Source organism: Pithys albifrons, chromosome 9 (genome assembly GCF_047495875.1).
Source record: "Pithys albifrons albifrons isolate INPA30051 chromosome 9, PitAlb_v1, whole genome shotgun sequence".
NCBI lineage: Eukaryota > Metazoa > Chordata > Aves > Passeriformes > Thamnophilidae > Pithys > Pithys albifrons.
In genome coordinates this window covers 5,017,130-5,042,409 of record NC_092466.1, presented here as the reverse complement: position 1 = coordinate 5,042,409, position 25,280 = coordinate 5,017,130, and the positions used below count along the sequence as shown (strand labels likewise).

The following is a 25,280-nucleotide window of genomic DNA, read 5'->3' as shown; positions in this document are numbered from 1 at the left end:
CATGTTTTTTCAGAGTTACTTGTAGCTGAATTAGTGCACCAAACCAGCATCTGTTCCTTTCCCACCTAAAAATAAAAAGCATGAAGGAAATCTGTGGCTATTTAACACAAATTGAATTCAGAGCATTTGTCTCCTCTTCATCTGTTTATTGAACTGCAAACTGCTTCCTGCAAATTCCTGATCTTCCATCCACAAGCTGAGGGGATTACAGAACAGAGGAGGGATTTACTTGCTTTCTATGCCAGCATAGAGACAAATTCACTTATTTCATGGGTGAAAAAGCTCAAACCAAAATGCCTACTGGTTGTGGTTGTCTGTCTCTTGGTTTACATTTCTCTGGGGCAGTGGCCATGCCTGGTGTGGTTTTGTGCTGCCTCTTCTTTTAGTTTCAGAGCTGTCTTGTCCAGACTCCACTTACTGTACCTGACTCAGTCTGTGTTGCTGATGCACATCAGGTGAACATCTGTACTCAGCACTGGTGAGGCATCTCAAATCCTTGGGCTCCCCATGACAAGGAAGACCTTGAGGGGCTGGAGTGTGTCCAGAGAAGGGAATGGAGCTGGGGAAGGATCTGGAACAGCAGGTCTGATGAAGAGCACCTGGGGGGGTCTCAGCCTGCAGGAAATGAGACTCGAGGGGACCGTTTTGCTCCCTACAACTCCCTGACAGGAGGTTGTATCCAGGTGGGACTTGGGCTCTGCTCCAGGTAACAAGTGACAGGACAAGAGGAAATGGCTTCAAGTTGTGCCAGGGGAGGTTTAGATTGGATATTGGGAAAAATTCTTCATGGAAAGGGTTGTCCAGCTCTGGCACAGCTGCCCAGGGCAGTGGTGGAATCCCCTTTGCTGGAGGGATTTATAAGCCATGTAGACATGGCACTTGGGGACATAGGTGAGAGGTGGCCTTGACAGTGCTGGAGAATGGTTGGACTCAATGAACTCAGAGGTCTTTGCCACCCTGAATGATTCTCTGGCTCTATGATTCTCTCTGGCTCCTGGCAGGTGATGCTGACCTCTACTTGTCCTATTCCCACAATATCTTCATCTTATTGTTGCATGGAGCCATTTCTTGTGGTGCTGTGCAGGTCTCCATTCTGTGGGAGTTGTGTTTATCCAGGGCTTGAGCCAAATCCATATATAAAAATGTCTGAAGCCCCCTGGGATGCAAAAGGCTTAAAATATTAACACTAATTAATGGCTCCTTCTCTGGCTGGGTGTAAACAGTGAGTCATGTGCCACTTGGGGGTTTGCATGTTAAGTCCTATTTCTGTGTTCCTGCAGAATGGCTTCTGGCAGATTTGTTTTACTGAGCAAACAGGGAGCCCAGCACAGCCCTGGGGCTTCACCAAATGGAAAACAGGGGGCTTGTAAAGACCTTACACCTTGCCCAAGGTCTTGCAGTGAGTCACTGGGAGAGCTGGGCTCAGGTGCTGGGTGTTCCTGGCTCCCTGTTGGTTGTGCTGCAAGGCATGCTTGTTTGCCTGGGGTTTTAATTACCTGCTGTGGCAAATCTATGGTTAACCAGGAGAATCATGAGCTGTAGTGAATGATGTCATCCCAAGCACCACCAGACGTTATGAAAAATTGAAGAATGCCTATTTATTAACTATGGTTATTAAGGGCTCTAGATTCAAGCACTTGGTTTACAAGGATTCCTCAGATTCCTAGGGATGAGCTTGCCAGTGGAAGGGCGTGAGGGCACAGGCGGGGGCTTTTGCTGTGATTATGGTGACAACACTGCCATAAGTGCTTGCCTGGCATTTCCAGTGCTCCTCTTGGGGCCTGCAGAAGGATGCTTTTCCCACTCCATCACTTGATGCCCAGGGATTTTGATAGGTTTTATACTCATTTCACTTCAAAGCCACATCTACAGTTTAAATAAACACTTGGTTTGGGGTTTTTTGTTTTGTGGTTGGTCTGGTTTTTTTTTTTTTGTTACCCTAAAATTTAATTCTGAATGTGACAAGATTATTTTCAGCTACTTTAGAGAGAAACCCCCAAACTTAAGGCCACTACAATGTATATATGCATCATAACCAATTCCTCATGGCATTTTCTTGTAGAGGCACTAATGAGTGTATTCATGCAGTGCTCTTAGTGTGCTCTGCACCACACCATGGAACCACAAGGAACAGAGGACACATTTTCCAAAGCTATGTTTCATAATATGTGCGGAACAAGGCGATTTTTGCAATGATTTATGTTTCTAGCAAAGGGAAGTTTAGCCAGACTTTCCAGAAGGCATTTGAATCACAGGGATGACCTGCAGCCAATCCATACAGTGTCAGAGTTTGAACTGAAGCCTCTCTAGCATAGGCTTGAAAACTCAGCACTATCAGAAGTAATTGTATTAGTCAGAGGTTGTTCCTGTATTTTCTGTCTGCTGCCAAATGCGATTTTGGCTTTGTGACTGTTGTTATAACTCAGGAACATTGTATAAATCTTTAACTTTGTACACAACCAGTCTCTTTTTTTCCTGTTAAAGAAAAATAAAAAGTATTTTGTTTTCTTTTGATTGTCTATGTTTTATTTGGTGATAAATGTCCTCTTTCTCTATGAAGAATCCCTTTTCAGTGCACTGGGATACAAACAAAACCCACTTTTTTTTCTTGTGGTTTTTATTATTTTTTTTTAAAAATAAGGAAAAGTAGTGCCAAAAAAAAGATGCTCTTCTTGACCAACGACATCTTGAAAACACGTGCTACGTAAGCTCAAGAGCATCTGGCGAGAGGAGGAAGAGCCAGGGTGCTCCCTGTGTCCAAACAATACCCATATGGGGCTGTTTGTGTTGCATATGCTGCGTTCCTCCCAGCACAGCTAATCGTACTGGAGAGCTCCCTTGGAGTCAGGGCTGTGGGCTGGGATCAGGGATTTCTCAGCAGTGATGCCTTAGGATGTTGCTGCTTGTCTGCCACTCTGCAAACACGATGGGGAGCTGTGTAGAGCCCTTGAATCCCTCCCAGAATTAACCCACAGCCATTGTGCCACATCTATGGCACTGATGGGGGCTGTTATATTATAATTAATATTAATTAGGGCAGTGCTGGGTGCAAAAACCTTCCTCTGACAGACAATTACAAGTGGAAATGTTTTTCTCCTTTCTGTGTTGCCTGTTCTGTTGCTCTTCCAATTGATTCTGTTCAACAAGCAGTTGGTTTAATTATTTTCTTGCTGTCTGGAGACTGAAAGATAAGTTTCCACAGAGCATCTTATCCCATCTGGGATTTGGCAGTGAGTTTTATTGAAACAGTCTGCTCATCTGAGTAAAATTTCACTGATGGAATTGTAACAAATCTGGATAAAGGATACACAAGACCAGTCTTGTTAAACATTAAAACCATAACTTCTGTATTTGCAGCAGTATATAGTGATAACTAGTGCCATTGTTTTTTACTTTCTACATTTTCTTTCTCCCAGGGTATTTGAACTAAAACTGTAGGTGAAAAATACAAAATGATGGGCATTCAAGTTAGTTTAAATAAGTGGATTTTTGTGTCTAAGGATGAGTTCTTGATGCAAGCTTTCAAACTGCTGGTAACAAAGATCCTTAAAGAGCTGCCTCTGATTTTCTAATTTAAGCATGTTATATTCTCCCCTTTTTGCCAAAAGTTAGAATTTTGAAGTGGATCAAGCTTGGAGGAAAGCTGTGTTAAAGTTACCTTTGCCAAGCAAAAGATGAAGGTCACGAGACTTCTGTTTTGATTTTTGGGCCCAGTAACCTAATCCTCCAAATCCTTAAGTCAAAACATGAATTTATACATGCCCAGATTCATTGGTGCTAAAAGAAATAGTCTAGTGACATGATTAAATACATAGGTACCCACTTGAGGAGGGTCAGGATCATTTGGAAAACAGACAAAAAGATTTAAAAATGTGTCACATCCCTGAAAGGGTAAAGACTGACTTGAAAGTGTGAAGAAAAGGAGGAATGGTGTCCGATGTGTATTGTACAGGCAGGTAATAAATCAAGGTGAAGTATTTATTTGAAATATGATCTGTTTCAGAACACTCTTGATCCATTGGAGTGTGGATCCAAATTTTCCTTTTTTTTTAATATTTAATTCCTGTAAAATGCAGTGATTGATGCTGGCTTTTAAGAATGTGTTCATGAGAATGTCTTCAACAACATGATATTTGATATGTTTAGAGATAAGATCTTTAAAGGAAAGTATAATGGTATCCCCTACTGTCATGAGAGAAAAATCTGTCTTTAAATCCTGACGTCTTCAGAGGAAGACATTGGTGTTTGTAGGAGGCAGTGTAATTACTTAGAAGAGATATTCCATTAAGAAAAAAAGAAAGATGAAACATTAGCTGGTGTCTTATAAGACTATAAAATGCTTTTGACTGTACATATGCATGTTTGATACTCTTTGGCTGCTCCTTTCATGACTCTTTAGTGTTCACTCTCAAACAATATCATATTTTTACTTCAGCAGCTGTTGGCTAATTATTTCAAGAAGTGTTGGGAACAACTCATTCCTGGTATCATCAGATGTTTGTTTTGTAGAGCAGAGCATAAATATTCCTTTGGTCTTTTAATTGTTTTTGATTTAATGTGTACCTGTTGTGGGAAAAGTGTTCTCCAGTATACAGAGCCCACTTTTCAGCACAGCTCATTGGGATGATTCTGCACCAACCCACACAAAACACTCAAAGAAAACAGAACAAGCAAAACCCCTGAGGGATAAAAGCCTTTCTCTTTTCCTCTACCCTATGAATGTATTCATGTTTCTGTAGCATTTGCCAGTGTGGTAGTGTCTTAACATTTGAATTTTCCTTCTTTTTTTTTTTGTTCTGCTTTAATTTGTAGGGTAAACTGCCAGTTCTTCTGCTGGGTCAGTCTGCAGACTTGAGGCCAGGAGAGTTTGTGGTGGCGATTGGAAGCCCCTTTTCCCTCCAGAACACGGTGACCACGGGCATTGTCAGCACCACCCAGCGCGGGGGGAAGGAGCTGGGGCTGCGCAACTCCGACATGGACTATATCCAGACGGATGCCATCATCAATGTATGTCCTGCTTCTGCCTCTGCCCTTCAGCTCTGACACTGCTCCCAAAGCTGCTTTGAAAACTTCACCCCTGATAAGTCCTTAGCAGTGAGCTTTGCTTTTATCCTCATAAATACGGACATCTGCTCTGCAGCAGCACTTGGTTGTTGTTTAACATTTCCCCAAGGGACCTCACCAAGTACAATATCTGCCTTCACTTCAAAACTCTTGCAGATTACAAGGGAGGAGGCAATATTCTCTGGCAAATAAATGGCTTTTTGAAATCCATCTTGTTTTCTGAAAAAGAAGCCAAGCTTAGGATTCAAGGATTCAAGTTTTTTTCTGGATTAAGGCAAAACAATAGTTTTTGTGCTTCAAATCTTGTCCTTGTAAGAAATCTTCACTTACAGCTCCCAAAGCTGTCCTAAAATCTTCTAAATCACTAGTGTGGCACTATTAAAACAAAAGGAAAACCTTGGCTTTCCTAACTTTGTCTGGCAGGAGAAGAAACTAAGCATTTGCAAAGCTCAGCTGAAATGGGTGATGTTAAGTGTAGTTAATGGCTTTGGCTGTTAGGACTGTTCTCTTGCACATATTTAATGGACAATGGAAACAATACTACAGAAATATTTCAAGAATTTCTTTTATGTTTTGCTTGCCACAAATTAAGAGCTAAATATTAAAACATGTTCTTGACTTTTGTTTGTTTTCAGTATGGGAACTCCGGAGGACCCCTAGTAAATCTGGTAAGAATTTCTCCAAGTTTACTTAGTGTCAAGCTTATTGCTTTTTAGTGTAAAACCAAAACAAAACACCCCACCCAAACCAACCAATAAAGAAAACCCTCCACCAGATACGTGATTCAAAGCATTCAATATTTGGCTGACTACACAAAATTCACAGGGTTCTTACTAATCACTTGTCTGTGTTTATGTTGGCAAAAGGATTTCAATATTTAAGATACTTACAGTTTGCATAGTTTCAAGCAAGTGTAATGTTTTTTTGCTCATGCCTTGCAGAAAGTAAAAAGCACATTTTAAAGTGGGCCATTTGCACTCTTTGTCTGCCATGCAGCTGGTAATTTTTTCTTTGCATGCTGAAACTCATCCTATTTGTTCCAAAATGTATCTTCCCCTTTATTTTGAATGACACCAGGGAGGTTGAAAAATTTTATCAGTATATTAGGATTTATTTGCTGATAATATAAAATATAGTCAGATCTGCCCTTGCAGCAGCTGTGGATGAGCCTAAGAGGGAACAACTGAAGCAGGTTGCAAAACAGCTGCTGTGTGAGACCTCTCAGGTCTCCTGGGAGTATTTGGGGTTGAACAGGAGAGACAGCAGCCCTCAGGAGGCACGGCACAAACTGGGAGTCAGAGCTACTCAGAGTTTCTGTCTTGGAGGAGAGTTGGCAAATTTTTTCCCCTCAACTCACAGTACAGTTTCAGTCCCAGTGAGCTCCATTTAAAACAATTGTAGCTGGACAGTTTTTGTCTGGAATGGATCAGGGAATGAAACTGCTGAGATTTCCCAAGTGTTCAAATCATCAAGTGTCAGCAGAGATGTTTTATCTGAAACTCTTGGAGTTACATTACCAAGAAAAGCTTTGGATTCTGGTGAGCTGTGATTTTGCTTCATATTGTTATGAAATATTTACTCAGAAGCAGTGCCTGCTGAAATAAGCAAACCCAGACTGGCTGCAGAATATGCTGTTCATCTGGTGCAAGCAGAAGAGCTGCCCAGTTCTTATCTCTATTCTGTTAGTGGCAAGATGACACATTAGTTTTCCAAAATTCTCCAAAAGTGTTTGATCAGTAGATTCAAAAGATTAAAGAAAACATTTAGAAAATAGAAAACCAGCTACACAGCGTGTTGTGTAAATTTGTCCTTGTGATTCCTTGGATGAAACAATCCATTTCTCTTTTAGTGTTTCACATTTGCTAATAACAATTTCTTATTTCTCTAGGATGGTGAAGTCATTGGAATTAACACATTGAAAGTTACAGCGGGCATCTCCTTTGCTATCCCATCAGATAAAATTAAAAAGTTCCTAACTGAGTCCCATGACAGACAAGCTAAAGGTACAGTACTCCGCTGCTTTGAAAGAGGAAAACATGGAAATAACCTGGTCTAGTGGGAGGCATCACTTCCCGTGGCAGCATATTGGAACTAGATGACCTTTGAGGTCCCTTCCAACCCAAACCATTCTGTGATTCTACAAAAACAGCAATAAACCAGAAAGTCAACAGCCTTTGAGGCTCTTCTGGTAAGAGCAATTTATCCAGACCTGTTTTCCTTTTTGCAGGAAAAGCTATAACCAAAAAGAAATACATTGGCATACGAATGATGTCCCTAACTGCCAGGTAAGTCAAAGTGGTGGTTCCTCACCTTTCCACAGTGTGGTCTCTGCATGCTTTTGGATCAAGCCCATGATCTGCAGACCCGACGGGGAGGTTTGAGCCAGCAGCATGTGCCTCTGTATGTGCTGGTGACAACTCACAGCCAGTTCTTGCCACCTTCTTCTCCTCTGCATCTGCTACATGGTGGAACTTTCCTCTAGGCTCCTGTGTGAGCTAGTTCTTAAACAACTCCTGGCTTTTTCTTCTTAATGCTTCAGAAGAGAGTAGCTAGTGACTGAATTCATCGTGGGGTTCTATCCCTGTTGTATATTTTCAAGAATTGCAGCAGCTATGTGCATTTTTCCGTTCCTATAAAATTATTTCCATTAAACAATTCACTTAATGTCAAACTAAGCCTTTGTGTGGACTTACTTATTCATGCTCAAACTGTAAAAGACTCATGAGCAGATGATACCTCATCCTGTAAAAATAAACAGTTTTCCCTCATGCAGGATCCACAGGTAGAACAAAGCCTTGAAACACAAAGGACTGGGGGTTTTTTAGGTGTTCAGGATTGAGGGAGGGGATTCTGCCCCTCTGCTCCACTCTGGTGACACCCCACCTGCAGTGCTGCATCCAGCTCTGAGGTCCCCAAGACAGGAAGGACATAGACCTGTGGGAGCAAGTCCAGAGGAGGCCACAAAGGTGATTAGAGGGATGGAGCACCTCTGTTGCGAGGAAAGGCTGAGAAGGTTGGGATTGTTCATCCTGGAGAAGAGAAGACTTTGGAGTGACCTAATTACAGCCTTCCAGGGCATGAGTGGAGCCCACAAGAAAGAGGGAAAGAGACTTTTTACAAGAGCATGTAGTGACAGGACAAGGGGGAATGGATTCAAACTGAAAGAGAGCAGGATTGGATGGTATAGTAATAAAAAACTCTTCCCTGTGAGGGTGGGCAGACCCTGGCACAGGTTGCCCAGAGAAGCTGTGGCTGCCCCATCCCTGGAACTATCCAAGGCCAGGCTGGATGGGCCTTGGACCAACCTGGGATAGCAGAAGGTGTCCCTGCCCATGGCAGGGGGTGGGACTGGATGAACTTTAAGGTCTCTTCTCATCCAGGCCATTCTGTGATCCTACAATCTGCTAGTTCTAAAACAATGACAGAGTTTGGAAATGTTTTAGTTCTGATCCTCTATATCTATTGAAGTGACTGCTATTACCAGAAATAGGAATTAAAAAGCTGTATGCATGCAAAATGTGTAATAATCCTTGAACTAGTTAAAATAAATGAAGTGACTCATCAACATATGTAAAGCACCTCAGCCAGTAGATATTGACTTCACTAAAAATGCCTGTTTGTTTTTTCCCCATCTTGACAAAATATTTTTGTTGCTGTTTCTTCATTTTCCAGCAAAGCTAGAGAGCTGAAGGATCGCCATAAAGACTTCCCTGATGTTGTCTCTGGGGCCTATGTTATTGAAGTTATTCCAGAAACACCAGCTGAAGCGTAGGTTGAAGTACTTTTTTCTCAAAACCACTGCCACTCATTTCAAGGGGTAACGATGGAGACTGCTCCCTGCTTGACTGGCTTTCTTCATTATGCTAAATTAACAAAGTTATGACCATCTGATAGCTATTAGGTTGTCTGCTGGAAGTGAGTTTGTGGTTTTAGTTTGGTCCCTGGTGGGCAATCCTGTGAGTGTATCAGGGTATTGCAGGGAAGCCTGTCAGCGTTCCCGGCCGAAAGGGCAAGGATTCTGGGGGTGTGAAAACTCCTTTTTCATTTTTCTCAGCAATTGCTTCCAAGGCCTCTCCTGTACCAGTGCCAGCGCTGAATAAAGACTTTTGATTGTGCATCTCCCCACAGCCCTGCTGGTCCCTCTGGCAGAAGAGTGAGGGAGAAGTTTTGGGTTCACTTTGGGTTGACATGTCTCCCTTGGACCAAGCACCTCAGTTGGCCAAATCCACCAGCTCCCTCGGCACACCTCAGGGGTAAAATCCTCTCTTGACAGGAGATACTCTTCCTTGTGAGAGCTTTGTCAGGAATCACATTTCTGGGAAGAGCTTTTGGGTTTGGACAACTGACTTTTTCTTAGTGCTACTCAGTGTTGGCTCAGAGGTTGATCTGCTGGTTGGTACCAGCTTCACGAGGGGTCTGGCTGAAGCACGGCAGCTACTCTGTGGTCACTGGCACTGCTCTGCCTGGAGACACTTTCCTTTCAGGGTTTGCTTGATATGAAACCACTCAGTAATCCAGGGCAGGAAATAGGAAACCTTATTCATTTTCTGAAACTAGTGATCATTTAAGAGAAGAGTAAATCTTTGTGGCAATGAAGAGGCTTATGTGGCACTGAAGGCATGCAGGCAGAAAGCTGCATGGAGCAGGCATACTTAAGTTCTTAGGAGCACTGAGAGGACAGTTGGATGATGTTTTCTTGTTGCAGTTTGGATGCCTCTGTAAGAGAACCAGTGTTAGCTGTTTTGAGAGGTCTCTGAACCATTGCTGTGTTTTGCAGATGATTCCTCTTGGCAGCACTGTTGGGGCAGAATGCTGCTTTATGTCTGTGATGTGAAATTAAACCGCAGCTAGTGTAGAAATGATGTGGCTGCTCCAGTGTGAGTCTGGACTTGCTGCCTTTGTGTGCAGGTCCAGTCTGAAAGTGCAGACAATTCACTATAGGAATGCGGATAATTGCAGAGTGGAAGAAGGACAAGAAATGTGAGGCAATGTAGCCTCATAATGTGAAGGCAAACCCAAACCAAGGTGCTTCATCGAAAGACTGGCCTGGCAATTAAAATGCAGCCCATGTTTGCTCTGTCTTCCCCCACTCCCAGTCTCATTGCCAATGGTTTCCCCTGTTCTACTGAACTCTGAACTGCATGTTGTGTAGATGTGTTGGTAGGGCATCAGAGTCGTTCTGTAGTGACCTCTCCTGTGCATGAGTCATGTGGAGAGGCTGCATGAGAAACCAAGATACTCTGGACTGGTTTCCACCATGAAAAAGTTTTGAGCCATGCCTTGGGTAGGTGACCAGATTTGTTGCAAACATTGACCAAGGCATTCTGCTTGCAGGAGACACTCATTTAAGGCGCCTTCTGTGGGTGGAATAGGCCAGTGACTGCTCTGTGGTTTTGTGAAGGATTATGCTGAAGGGTTGAATCATGTCTGATCTGTCTTGGTTAATGTTTCCATAACTTGAGCCAGACCGTTGTGCAAGACTGGGCAAGCTGTTGAGGTCTGTGGCATCCCTCACCACCCGTTCCTGGGTCCCGACAGCAGCCTTGGGCAGCTCAGGGAGAGACACATGGCCCTGGGCAGGAGAGTCTTGTGGTGTCAGCTCTGGTGCTGCCCTGTCTTGCTTTGAGTCAGCAAAGTTTAGTTTCTGAGGTCAGAAGAAGGGACTCTGGGGGCTACAGGCAGGAAGGTGAGAGGAGGGACACACGTGATTTTTGGTGACTGAGATTTGTGTGTTATTCTGCTCAGGTTTAAACACAAAGGCAGAGGAAGGAGCTGCTAGTGAGCTCTGCATGGAGAACAGCTGGGGATGAAATTCCTCATGTGTTAACATATGGTGCCACTCAGGTTGTTTTGCTATGTATCCAGGAGTAAAACTTGGGAAATCTCCTCTTTAAATAAAGGGAGTGTCTTGTTACAATTATTCTAGAAGGAAAACATGCCTCTATCTTTTCTACCAAATCAGCTTCTAAGATCCTTATTGCAGAATTACCGCTATTTACAATAGTGAATTCCTTTGAAGGCAGTAAAATACAGGCGTCATCAAACTTTTACATCAAATACTGAGGTTTCTGAATTGCATTTTTATCTTCACTGCTTCATAAATTCTGATTGCTTTTCACACGCCTGCTGTTGGGTGGGAAATAGGTAAAATACATCAATCTCTTTTTTCTTTTTTTAACTATAATGAAGGCAATCAAATGGCAATTATAATAACACCTTGCTGCTTTGTGTTTTCAGTGGTGGCCTGAAGGACAACGATGTGATTATAAGCATCAATGGACAGTCGATAAGCTCAGCCAGTGATGTCAGTGACATTATTAAAAAGGACAGTACGTTGCACATGGTTGTACGCAGGGGCAACGAAGATGTTATGCTAACAGTAGTTCCTGAAGAAATCGATCCCTAACCAGAAACATGAGCTGGATTTCATGTTTTCTTTTAACAGCAATGGACTGCTTGTATTCTCTCTGTGCTGGTACAGGAAACGTTAGACTTCTGACCAACATTCTGCTTGTTCAGTGGATTAGTATTGGCCAACAGAGTAACTTCTAATAGGTTTAAGGTGCAAAATCAGTGTAATTTCACATACTCCAGATGATAATTTTTCCTTCTGTATTATGTATGCATTGTATTCTTTATTGGCTATTACATTCCCTGCTTAACAAATCGACATTTGCTTCCCTGTGTTGAGTAGATTTACTGTTATTTCCGCTAAGACTTAAACAGAACCCACGCACACAATGTGTGTTGTGGCATTCAGGTATTTATAGGTTAGCTGTGTTTTAACTGGAAATGCCATTGCAAAGGAGTAGTCAGCTTAAAAGGAAACACAATTGGGAAACAAAGTTTGGTTTATAAACATGAAGAAATCCCAACCAAAATAACCTTTCGAGGATCCCGTGCAGGACTTTAATACTATGATATTTTCCTAGTGTTATTAAAAGAATTCAACAGTACTTCTTGTGAGTGACTCATTTTGCTTCTCCTTGTGGAGTGTTTTGATTTGAATGGCACATCTTCCTGGAAGGATATCCTGGTGGTCTCCTTTTAGTCATCATGAACCCAATGACTTATTTTTCAGTATGTGCTTGTATTTGTGCCTTTTTGCATCTGTTCTTCTCAGCAAGGCTGGGTTGAATTTGTCATATTGCCTATGTCTTCCAGATGTTCATGCATTTTCCTTATTGTTTTAATTAAAGCTTCACTAATGCCTGGAACCTGTTTTCCCACTATAGAAACTGCAATATTTTGGATCACAGATCCCATACCATTCTAATTCAGATATAAGGATGTCTGTAACTAGTGTAGATCTGGCCTTAAACTCTTTGAAATAGGCTGTTTTATTCACAATAAATAATTATTGAGCTTTTCTCTAACATAGACACTAATCTTTAGACACATTTTTATGGATGCCCTTGAACTAGGGGTGGTGAATGGGATTGTCTTGCTGTGAAGAAGAGCAATCAACTACATTTAATTACAGTGTAATTAATCATTGGGTAAACAATAGGCTAAGCAGCCTTTCCTTTCCTCTGTTAAAATACGTATCTCAGAATAAATCCAAGGGCTATAGACCAGTTTTGGTGACTGTCATTCCTAAGCATTCCCTTCTTTTGGAAACTGCTTCTTAGTGAAACTCTTCAACTGAGTAGCTGGCAGCTTGGAGTTTTTAAAGAATGGGCTGTATTCCACCCAATTACAGCTGTAAATCCTCTAGACCTGGATCCCTGACAGTGCTCTTTCTCCTTCCAGCTGTATTTCAGTTCTGTTTTAGCCAGTTTATCCCAATTTGAGGAGCCTCTATATCCCCAAGTGCCAGTGCCTGCCCTTACTCACCTGGGTCACGATAAATTCACACGGTGTGTAGCATTAATTACACAGTTCACCTTTCAGTACAGTATTGACACTTGGCACCTCATTACCAATCTACTTGTGCCATCACTGTGGTAAATCACACGTGCCTGAAAATCTGTCAGGATATTATGGTGCCAAGCCCTGCCAGTCTGCAATCCTTCACACCCTGAAAGGTGCTCAGTAGAATGATCTTGCAGAAGTGCTTTGTAGTGTATTTGAGCCGCAGGTTCACTTTGCTGATATTGATGGATGGTTCAGCTTCCTGTTGAAGTGATACTGTGTTTTGTAGTCCATCCATGCCCTGTAGAGCACTCAGTGTGGTGACATCCAGCCCTCAGCAAAAATGAGTTTAGAAATCTCCCACCTGCTCTAGTACTCCACCTAATCCAGCCAGCAAAAATTAAGCTAAAGGCCAAAGCCAGGAAATTTTTTATCTGCCTTTTAATTTCGAAACAAGTGGTTGCACAATTTACAGAGCTGATTGATTCTTTTTGTTCCTGTTGCTTGTTGTTGCGGCCTCTTAGTGTGCAAACCCATTAGTTTCCTTTGTGTGTGGGCATTAGGAAAGAAGCAAATGAACTTCTGTAAATGGTTTTCGTGGGTCACTGTGATTAGTGAAATATGTGGCCAGATTTATAGCCCGGAGCTCCATCTAGTGGAGTGTGTGATGGTCTCTTATTGCAGCCTGTCATTTTCCATTACATCTTTGAAAGTGGTTTTCTGATTTATCTTTTTTTATTTATAATTAATTTCTCTGCTCTGGATATCCACAACCACAAGAGTATCCTGAAAAGTGTTTAGACTTTACCTACTTGGTATCCAACCATGCAGCTACCCACAGGGTTTCTTACAATCAAAATATTCTCTAAGTGATTTGTAAGTTTTTACAGTCAAATTAACTGATAAACAGAGACACAGAAGCAGAGTTTTTCTTTAATACAGTTAATGACCATGTATTTTTGGTGTATTATTTTTTTTATAAATCTGGAATGGGTTTTCTTCTTTGTTGCTTTAGCACACAATTCTTTCCAAAGTGGAATTGAAAATACTTTGTACAGAATAGCTTTGGCACAGTTTGTATAAATACCAGTTTCCTGGAAATTTTAGCAAGTGTTGGATGCTAAATCAGGGAAATTGAACATTCTGGCTTGATTTTCAGTGGTTTGGAGTGTCTGAAATGGAAGCTGGAGTCGCTGAGTGTGTGATGCCAATAGATGGCTACGTGTGGCTACACTCGGAGGTAGTTTAGAAACTCTGGTTCACTTATTCCATAAGGGAAATGTCTTGAGCTGTAAAAGAAATAGTCATGACTAACAATTGTCTGGTTCCTGTGGCTTAGATGCCAAGCAGTAAGATCCTGTCATTTTAATACCAGAGGATTTTTTTTTAATTTTTTTTTTCACCCCTTCTTCCCTATAACTATTTTGTATTCATGTTGATGAAGCTGAGAACGTTTTAAAACTGCACCTTCCCAAATTACAGTGAAAGAGACATCTGGTAGGGCATGGTTAGATTATATGTTAGATTAGGTTCTTATTGTAGATCAGAAAAGTGCTGCAGAAGTGATTAAAACTGCAGCTGCAAATATGCAGGAGAAATAGAGGTGATCAAGAAGTCAGAAGTCACCAGTTCAGGGCAGTAAGTGAGGATTTCACTGAGTATTCAACTGCATGTCATGGTAGGTCACTGTGGGAGTCCTTTTCATCCTTAGAGTGAGAAAAAAGAAATATTCATTTGAGCTTCTGGGGCTGTTCTTGACTGTGTTATATTTGAGTTTATTCTTGCTGTTCCTAAATGCCTGTATTATTTCCCACTGTTTCTTCTTCCACCCAGAAAACATGGATGTGACTTGGCATCCTTTACTCAGTTTCCCTCCCCCTTTGCTCCTTTTCCCTCCCCCTTTGCTCCTTTTCCCTCCCCATGCACGCTGCTGGTGAATGTCAGCAAAAGGAAACCAAAATCACACCCCAGGCTGAGGTTAAATCAGACTTTGAAGTTAAATGTCAGTGAGTTGTTGGGCTTTCTTCACACGGAGAGACAGAAAGGTCCCCATGAGACAGGAAGGAGCCAGGCAGAGAAGTGATGGCTGAAGGGCTGCCTCATCCTGTTGTGCCCTCAACTTTAGGGTGCAAACCTCAGCTCAGCAGCATCCCATCCCAACCCCAAAATCAGACCAATACCTGAAGAAGTTATCTGCAGGTGAAGGCATTGGTAGCATCACTCAGAATGTGGAGACTTACTGAAGATGCACAGCAGGAAGCTTTGCTGGTTTTACATTCTTGGAGTGTGTGTGCTGTGTGTCTGTGTGTCCTGCAGTGTGTGTCCAGCTGTGCTGTGCAGATGGTTGACACACACTCCATCTATTTTGTTCCACTCAACCCTCAAGGCCCATTCTCTTGTGCAAGATGCTGGCTGGGAAGTCAAGGCTGGACACTCTTGCCCCAGGATTTCAGCCAGTTTAGCCTCTGCATTGTTACTCAGCTAATACACATTAACTTGATTTTGTTAAGAGTTATCTAATGCACAAAATCACTGTTGAAACCAGTGCTTATGTCAATTGACTAACTGGACAGAGAAAGTGAGGAAAGAAAGTACCAGAGCAGCTCATCAGTTTAATCTCTCTACATCTGCTGGAAAGATTTCCTCCAATTTTCAGGGTTTTGTTTAGTAGTCATGGTATTGCAGCATCTGTCCCCATAAACTTTCTGAGGAAGTGGGTAATAATTAGGAACTGATTAGAGTGAAAGTGAGTCAGAGCTAAAGCATGGGAGTCAAATTTAATAAATGTGGTGAAGAATTAACTTTAGTAGGTTGGAAATACTGCATAACGTGCTGGAGAGGAAAATTAAATATTTTTTCAGTTCATTCCTTTTCATGTTCAGTGTTTTTGCAGAGAACACAGTGGTTTTCAGAAAGTTTGCATGTGAATATATGAGGAGATGGACTGTGCTACAGCAATGTAGTGTAATCTCCCTTTCCCCTCTAGAGAGAAGCTAATGGTGCACATCAGCATTCTGCAGAGGAAAATACGTTTGTGGGGTGGTATTGATTGAGAAAGACATGATTTGGGCTGTGGCCATGCAGTTGCTGTGGGCTTTGTTGTGTCTGTCTGGCCGCCCTCTTTCCCAAAGTCCCCAAAACCCGAGTGAGGAGCAGCAGCCCAAGGGGCTGAGCCCACAGCTTCAGTCCTCCAGGAAAAATAGGTGTTTTCCATACAATCAGAAGGGCTTGGGTTGGAAGGGACCTTAACGACCATCGAGTTGCAGTCCCAGGTAGAAATACCTTCCACTATCCCAGGTTGCTCCAAGCCCCATCCAGCTTGGCCTTGGACAATTCCAGGGGTGGGACATCCACAGCTTCTCTGGGCAACCTGTTTATAAGAACCTGTGGTCAGGTAAGTCCATGAGAGGGCAAATCTAAGCTAAAAACTCAACACCATCACCCAAGGAAGCTCTGCCTGCACATTGCTCTGTGGCTGTGGAGCAATTTCTGCAGTTGCTGGGCCTGGGGATGCTGAGGGGGTGACCTCTCACAGGAGGAGGGTGAAGCAGGGGGAAAAACAGTGTCTGAGTCTGAGCTCAATGTCTGTTCAGGAAGAAATGCTGAAAGCTGTTCTCGTAAGAGCTGATTCCAATCTTCCGAAGAACTGGGCAGGTCTGGCAAGGAAAGAGGTTTTGTCTGCAGCTCGGGTAAGTTCATGTGTCTGGCAAGTTCATGTGGCAAGTTTCAGGATGCTGTGACCAGTTTAAAAGCTTTGAACTTTTAGGAAATCAAAAACAACTCACCAAACCTGCAAATCAACCAGCAAGAGGCAAATATAACAGGAAAGGAGCTCTCACCACCACACTCTGGTGCAAAACAAACCTGTAATAAAACACAGCAGGAGAATGAGAGTACATTTCCTCACATCTCATCAACGCTTGACTTGGAGGTTGGGACCCTGAAAGGAAACCTTCCTTTTGAAGAGGCCTTGGCAGAAGAATGTTGCATTTCATCAGTGTGGTTAGCAGGAGATGAATATTTTATTGATGTAACAGAGAAAGGTTTACAACCATGTAAAAGTTACATTTACATATAGCTATGTAAAGGATGATGATACACTGACACACAGCTCATTTCTTTCTTACAATCCATTAGTTTTGCTTTTATTTATCCTCAGCTAATTTGTTTGTTTGTTTAACAAAAAAGCCCTTCCCAAGAGAAGGTAGAAAGTCTGTGAAAAAGGAAGAGCTCTCCTGGGATCGGTTCCAGCCCGTCCAATAAGTTCCTGCAAGCACTGAGGGGCACTGCAGACCTTGGCACCTCATGCAAAGGGCTTTCTCCACTCAACTGGATTTGCCTCCAGAACTGACAAATATTTTTTAATTAATATTTTTAATTAAAAGCTAGTCAGTCAAAGGTCAACACTGTTTCTGTCCAGGACTAAAATACTGTAAGAGCAAATCCCAACCCACAGATGTACATAGTGTCTTTTTATTTATTTCTCAAACACTTTATACTACAGTTCCATCCTTGGCATGACACGTCTGAAGACAGAAGACAATTGTCCTCAGCAGTGGTCCTCAGTTTAATATGACTATAACATGCTATTAAACACTTACTTTACGTAATTGTGTTATTTAGAATAAACAATTAATCGTTGCATTTAAATATGAATGTGCAAATCCCTTTGTCCAAAATTACACCCATAAATTACATTACATTAACTATGCTGTTATTACTAAAACCTGAAACTTGCACTCATTACAGGAGAAAAATTGCAGCAACCCACCAGACACCTGTACTTAACAAAATTATTAGTATTTTGAACAAAAGTGCAGTTTTTCAGAAGAGGTTACCTTCTGGATATGGGGATGCCCGCATTAAAATCTGATTTATGGCAATTCATTTCCTTAAGTCTGTTTTCTTTGCCTACATTTCTCCCAGGCCACAAGGATTCAGAAGGGTTAACACAGGATTTCTGAGGTAAACCCATGTCCAAGTCAAGCATATTATGTTATTCTATGGAATTGGGCACTGCTCAGTAAGGCTACAAAATATACAGTGTGAGATGAGCTTGCAGGAGTCAGGCAGCATTCTGCTTACAAAACCATACCACATTATGACTGGGGTTCTTTTTATGTTGTTTGAGCCATTCTGTGAGGGATCTTGAATAGGAACTTGAAGAAGGTGCCATGGTATGTCAGGTGTCATGGAAAGTGAAGTAGTTCAGCACCATGCTGGGCAGACGGTGGTGCAATGATGGTGGTGGCACTACCCTGCAGCCCCACTGGCACTCACAGTCCTATCTGGGGGGTAGGCAGGGCTGAGTTGGCAAGAAACATGGTTTTCTGAGGGAGTTTCGCCTCTAAGTGTTGCCTGGCACTTCATTATTTGCTTTATCTGCCTGTGTTTTTTATAAAATAGGGGTTGCAATTCTCAGTCATGCAATCTGGTTGGGATCTGCTTTAGGGGATTTTCTGTTTCTGAATCAGTCCCTTGCCAACCCTCAGCCACAGTAGGGAAATTGTGCTTCCAGGAGAATCTGTTTCAGCAAAGAAATGTAATTGTTTTATTTAAAACAATGGCCACAGAAAATTATTTCCAGATATTGGGCAGTGACTCTGAAAAGTAAAGAATGGGAAGTGGCACAGAAACTTAAGGCAGAGAAAAGTGCCTTGAACTGAGGTCAAACCTCCTGTGGGAGGCCAATGCAGGAGTGAGGAGGGCTGGGACTGCTGAGAGCATCAGTGTCAGGCTGGAGCTGAGGCTGGTCCCTCACAGCAGGGACCTGCACTCAGGTGTGGCTGGTCAGTCACAGCTTTGGTGAGCACTCGAGTCTCTATGACTGGGAGGCTCCCAGGGCACAAACTTTAATGTCTGAATTTCTGCCATTTGGTTGGAAGTCAGTCTTGGTTCTGACTGCAACTGCAGAACTCAGTCATGTGTCTGTGCTGCTCAAACAGCTGTTTATTTTTGTGTTTTCCTTTTTGTCTTTTAAATGCCTTTATGGATACACTCTCTCCTTTTTAATACAATTGCCCTTGACTTTGACTGCTTTTTTTTTCTTTTTTTTTGTCTTGACTGTGGTCTTATTTAGTTAGGGTGGCAGAATTGTTTGATGTAATTACAGACCATGTTGGGAAAGAGAGGTAGACTTGCCAAATTTATAACTCCCAGCAATCATTCCTGGTCATTTAATTAAACTACTGTCCCAAATACAGAACTAGGTGGGATGGATTGTTTAGGAAGTTGGCCAAACTGGATAAGTAAAAGTATGTGTTAATAATACATAGAACTGTTTCTTTATATGATGGGAGAGAAACTACGTGGGAAGATTGTCAATATTTGTTTGATAGCAGTGTTAAACTTTATTTAATGACAAATCAGTATGATTGGTCATTTTCATGGATGAAGGAATTCATGACAGGTTGTGAACATTAGCAACAACTTTGGACCTAGAGTCCTTAATTATAATAAAATGTAAATTTTCAGCTGTGATATCAGTCAAATGCTTCTGATTATTCTTCAGCTTATGGAAACATTTTTACTTTTCAAAGAAATTTTATGGATTGTGGTTTAATGGATCATTCCACTAATTGTTTTCATTTGTCTTTAGCAAACAGTAAAATGTTTGGCCCAGCCCCTTGCAAACCACTGCTTGCCTTTTCCAGCCTCTGTTGTTCCACAGAATCACAGAATGTGCTGTTTGAAGGGACCTACAAGGACCATCCAGTCCAACTCCTGGCCTGGCACAGGACCATCCCAAGGAGTCACACCCTGTGCCTGAGAGTATCATCCAAATGCTCCTGGAGCTCTGGCAGCCTTGGGACCATGTCCACTGCCCTGGGGAGCCTGTTCAGTGCCCACCACCCTCTGAGGGAAGAACCTTTCCCTGAGATCCAACCTAACCCTGCCCTGGCACAGTTCCAGCCATTCCCTGGGTGCTGTCCCTGGTCCCACATAGTAGTGATCAGTGCCTGCCCCTCCTCTGCCCCTCCCAGGGAAGTTGTACCTGCAGTGAGGTCTCCCCTCAGTCTCCTGCTCTCCAGCTGAACACACCAAGTGCCCTCAGTGTTCTCATACACTTCCCCTCAAGGCCCTTCCCCATCCTCATTGCCCTCCTTTGGACATTCTCTTTAGATATTTCTTAAATTGTGGTGCCCAAAACTACCCCAACAGAGCAGGTGAAGCCACTCCAGTGCAGAGCAGAGTGGGACAATCCTCTCCCCGATTTGATGCTGTGCCTGATGCCCCCCAGCACAGGGATATCCCCCCTGGCTCCACAGCACTGCTGATTCGTGGCCAACTGGCCATGGACCAGGACCCCCAGGGCCCTTTCCTGGCACTGCTTTCCAGCATCTCATTCCCCAGTTGGTCCATACGTCCCGGGTTGCCCAATCCCAGGGTGAGAAGCAGCACTTTCCCTTTTTAGACTTCCTGTGGTTGGGGATTGCCCACTGTTCTGATTTGTTGAGGTTTCCTCCCTGCCTTTGAGGGTAATAGATCAGGTTTGTACAACAAGCATAAGGGAAGATCCAAGGGAGATCTGGAACGGATGGAAGCTGAACTGCCCTTCCTATCTCTTACTGACATTACTTGCCTTGGAGGATCAGTACTTTGGAGCTACTGATTTTTTTTTATTGTGACTCAGATATTTAGCAACTGCCTAAAAGATCTGAAATGGTGGATGATACAAGCCAGTGCCTGGATAAGGGCACTTACAGATGAGAAAACAGAATCTGTTTTCTTTCTGAGCATGGATGGTTCCCATCTTAAGATGTTTAAGAGATAGTGTGTTCAGCAAAGGAAAGCCCAAGTTGGGAATTGGTCAAATTCATTTCTGTCATCCCATAAAACCAATCTAAACACTTGATTTGGCCAGGGTAGGAGAGGTCTTTCTGCTTTGACCTGTGCGGTGCCAGGCACAAAGAATTGCAGGTTAAGGAGCAGCTTTTAGCAGTGGCTAAAGATTGTTTCAAAGTGTGGAAGCCTCAGACCTAGTTTCTGCCCTAGGCCTCATTATTGTCTCTGTTGCAGTAACTGCTTATGTAAATCTTAGGTATTGAAACTTCATAATCATGAGTATATTCCTGGAGATTATAATTCTCATTTATCTTTCCTTTGCCATTGAGACTTTGCCGTTGCCTCTTCATTTGTCTTTACCAACTGCAGGTCTGACTGTGTTGATTTAAGGAGTGACGAGTGTATGTTCATATAAAGGCATATCTTGTGCTCTGATGCGTTGTGTTAATTATCGGGGTGTTTGCTACCAGAAAGTAAACAGAGATCAAACTGTTCTTGGTCTTTACAATGTCCCCTCACTGTAAGGTAAAATGCTTCATTTATGCTATCTCATACTGACATTTGGTAAACAAATCTTGTTGAATTCAAAGAGATTGGTGTTCCTTAGCTGGGATGGGTTGGAGTCAGTGAAGGTCCTGGAGAGGGAGGGGAGCTGAAAGCAGATGAGGTGCAACCAAAAGCAAAAAATGAGACTAGGCACAAGTTGCCTGTTATCCCTCTCTGCCTAGCACCTTTTCTTCTCTTCCTCAACAGCACAATGTCTCTTCCAGGCATGCAAAAGCTCAATAATGGTTCAATAACGGCAGAACTGGTGAATAATTAATTTTTCAGGTGCAATCATGCACTGCCCTAAAGGAGCTGTGTCATTAGGTTCTCAGGTTCTTCAAGTTTCAAAGAATTTATTGGGTCAATGTCCAACAATTTTATTTGAATCATTTTGTTATGGTAGGTACAGAACAGAAATCTTTTTAGACTTTAGCACTTTGTTAAAATGAAATTGTTTGCTGAATTCAGCCTGAATTTGTGTTGAGCCTTTTTTCTCCCCGTTCTTCTGGCTGGAGTACAGTTACTGTTGAGGAATGTCATAGATTCTGAGTACATAAGATCAATAAAAATATTTCCTTATAGAGCTCCTGGCTCTCATGAAGAGCTGTCCCCACATGCTCACCTGGGTGCTCTCACCCCTAACACACAGGCACAGGTCTTGGACAAACACTCTGCTCTCCTGCACAGAGCCCTCCTGTGAGCTGCCAGTGTAGGTGTGAATGCCATTCCTCTTGGGGAAGAAGGAGCCAGCAATGGAGCAGAGAGGAGAGGGATGGGAAAAGAACAGCAAGCCAAGAGGGTGTAGAAGAGGAATGAAGAGAGGAGATCCCCCTGTAGCCATGTGATGGGGACTGCAGTGTCTGTGTGGTTGTCCACAGCTGTGACTTCTCTGTTGTTGAAACATTGCAACCAAGTAACATCCTTAACTGGTTCTATTCCAGCTGTGCATGGGCTCTCAGGCATCCCTAGTGAATACAGCCACAGCTGTATAACAAGGAAAACAGTGGGTGGACTGAAGAAAATTTAGAGTGATGCTGATGGAATCTGTAGAGGATGTGGAGGAATCTGTAGAGGATGTGGAGGAATCTGTAGAGGAAGGGCTGTGTGGCTGAGCAAAGCAGCCAGAGAGGACAAGGACTGAGAAGTGCCAACAAGTCTTCTACAGGGAAAGTCAATTTGACACTGCTTTCTCTTGTTTACATATTGCCAGATGTGCTCAAGGAACACATTTGCAACTTAATGGCCATTGAGAAATGGCCAAAGCAAGTGCAGGAGAGGAATGGCAGGAGACCTCTGTGAGGAGGGAAGCTGGTAGTCCCATGGCCAGGAAGCATGGCTGTTTCCAGTGTTTGACTAAATCATTTAATCTTCACTGATCCAAGCAAACATGGTTTAATCCTAAATATTGATTTCCTTATGCAATGAAACTATTCATGCCTCGCAGTTTGCTGTTGTAAAACTTGTGCAAACAAAGCTTTGGGCAGAGGTGCAAGCAAAGTGAGAAACAGAGAGTGGTCAGGGACCAGGAAGGGCTGTACCATGGAGGCTGACTCAGCTCGGGGAGAGTGATGGGTTCCTGCTTTCTGGCCCTTGCTGTGTCCTATGGTAGGGAAGCATCATTAATGCTGCACTAAAAATTATAGTAACAGTTAAATTTAAGGAAGTTAGTGAGAACTGCATGCTAATAATACTAATACTAAAAAAGTATAAACACACTGCATCCTTTCTCCCATCCAAAGAATAGGCTTTTCATTACACAGCTGACTTTTAAAGCAAGTATGGATCCAAACTGAAGCTAATGTTTGCACATATTCTCATCATGTTCCAGCTCTGGTGAAACGAGCCAACAGTCAACAAAACCCCCCACCCCACCAGCCATTGTACCTGGTGGGAAGAAACAATTTTGGATGCAAAAATCAGAGTACTATTTTGCTACTGGCAGTTCACTTTTGTTCTGCAGTATCAGGGACCACTGCAAACAAAGCAAATGCAACCCCGTATGTTAAGTGGAAGGAGTGGCCTCATCGTGTGCCAAGTGGTGTCTTGGTCACTGACCCAGCACCTCTGGTGCTTTGGTGTGTTCCAGTCAGCCCTGCAACAGTCCCACCTCAGGGCATAGCTGAGCTATGCTGATGGTGCCTCTGGGAAAATATACTGAAGAAAGTACAAAATGTCACAAAGAGAATGAGGATTTAGGGGAGAAAACATGAGGAATAGCCCTGTGAACATCAGGATTAGAGAAGAGGGAGGAGGAGGAAGAGGTGCTCCATGTGTCAGACCTGAGATGGCCTCACAGTTCATAGAGGGCCCTGTCCCAGAGCAAGAGGACATTTCCTGAGCCGTGGAGAGATCATATTGAATTATCCTGAATAATATCCTGTTACTTTATCCTGAAGGACTGCAGCCTGTGGGAAGGACTCACAATGGAGCATGGGAAGAGTGAGGAGGACAGAGCAGGAATGACAAACTGCTATGGACTGACTGCAGTGCCCCATTCCCCGTAGTCACCCCATGCTAGTTCAGGGAGGGAAGAGGTACCAGAGTGGAATGAAGAAGTGAAAGAGAGCCTGGGAAAACAGGTAGTGGGGGATGTGTTGTTTAAGGTGTCAGTGTTTCTTGCTATCAAAGTCTATTTTAATTGACAGTTAAACTATGTTTCTCTAAGTTGATTCTGGTTTCTGTGTGAATATAAAAGATTTCCCTGTCCTTATCTCAACCCATGAACTTTTTCAATTTATTTTCTCCTCCTGTGCCTTCTTGAGGAGAAGGAATGAGAGAGGGGCTGGGTTAATGTCTTGCATCTAGTAAAGGTCAATCCACCACACTTCCTTTTTATCCAGGGACAGAGGCACTGGGATGCTGGGCTCCATGCAGAGGATGCCAGTGCTGGAGTGGGATGGCCAAGCAGTGATCCTGGCCACTGGGGTCTGTGTGGACCAGCACTGTGAGCTTATCTCAGCCTTTCTGTCTCTCTCATTCACTTTCTGCTTTCAAATATTCACAGTTTTTGTTGCATTTTCAGTGTTTTTAAACTAGCTTTGCTTCTCTTTCATCTCTCTGGGTATGCAAGAGCTGCCCCAATTTGTTTACCAAGCTACATCCCTTACTTCCTTCAGTCCCTCCGAGTGGCCACTTCCTCCATTTGCCTTGCAAAACCATGAGAAGAGAAGCCTACCCATGTTTACAAAGTCAATGAATTGTTTGCATGTCTAACAGACTAATCCTTTCATTTTTTCCCTCCTCACAGTGGAGTTTGTGCTTCCTTTCTCCTTTTGATCTTCTTTTGGCTCTGCTCTGTGGTGTGAGGGTGCTGGCCATCCAGGACAGTTGTGTTGCATGTTTCATGAGGCACAAGAAACCTTTTTCAGGGTTGCTGAGAAGTAATATATTTACCAATCAGTAATAAATCCAAACCCATCCAAAATAACAGCAAGAACAACCACCATGTCAAGTTTTTATCTACCAGAAGTTTTTGCACATTTTTTCTAGAAAAGAAAATACAGAATTCTGTGTCAGAGAATTAAGTAAACCCTGAGAATTTTGAAGATTGACTGATTGAAAATAACCCTCCTTTGAATCAGGGGTTGGAGAGACAGACTCTAGAAGTCAAATATTTCTGTGATTCTGTGGTTTTATATACTGCTCAAACATTACCAAATTTAGCAATGATGTCCAAATGTGGGTTTGTTGGTGGGCACTTGGATCCACTGAAACCTGACCATGACCTGAGATAGTTTCTCTTTGTAAAAATCCACTGTAGAGTTCCACTGGATGCCATTATTTACCTGTTATCTTAAATATGTGGTAAATCTCAGTGGAAGGACTGTGTCAAGGGATCTGTAAAGCTCTTAAGGACTACAGAAACAGAGGATTTGGGATGAATTTTCCTCTATTTTCCATACTTGTCCCTGTCCCTGGACTTACACTCCTTGTTCTCTGGGAAGGTTTGGATAGTTTAACAAAGATCAGTGTATGATTACTGAATTTTGGCTTGAACTTGTGACAGAAGTCTTACTTTGGGGGTTTCAGAT

General features: G+C 42.7%; 1 protein-coding gene across 1 annotated transcript in view; it reads left to right on the top strand.

Moving 5' to 3' along the window:
• The window catches only part of HTRA1 (HtrA serine peptidase 1), a 33,355-nt gene extending 21,335 nt beyond the window's left edge, over positions 1–12,020 (top strand). The window contains exons 4-9 of the mRNA XM_071563891.1: positions 4,813–5,007; positions 5,700–5,732; positions 6,953–7,067; positions 7,292–7,349; positions 8,737–8,832; positions 11,302–12,020. Of these exons, the coding sequence (XP_071419992.1) occupies positions 4,813–5,007; positions 5,700–5,732; positions 6,953–7,067; positions 7,292–7,349; positions 8,737–8,832; positions 11,302–11,470 (666 nt within the window). The 3' untranslated portion in view covers positions 11,471–12,020. The remainder of the gene's footprint in view (positions 1–4,812; positions 5,008–5,699; positions 5,733–6,952; positions 7,068–7,291; positions 7,350–8,736; positions 8,833–11,301) is intronic.
• The last annotated feature ends 13,260 nt before the right edge of the window (positions 12,021–25,280 follow it).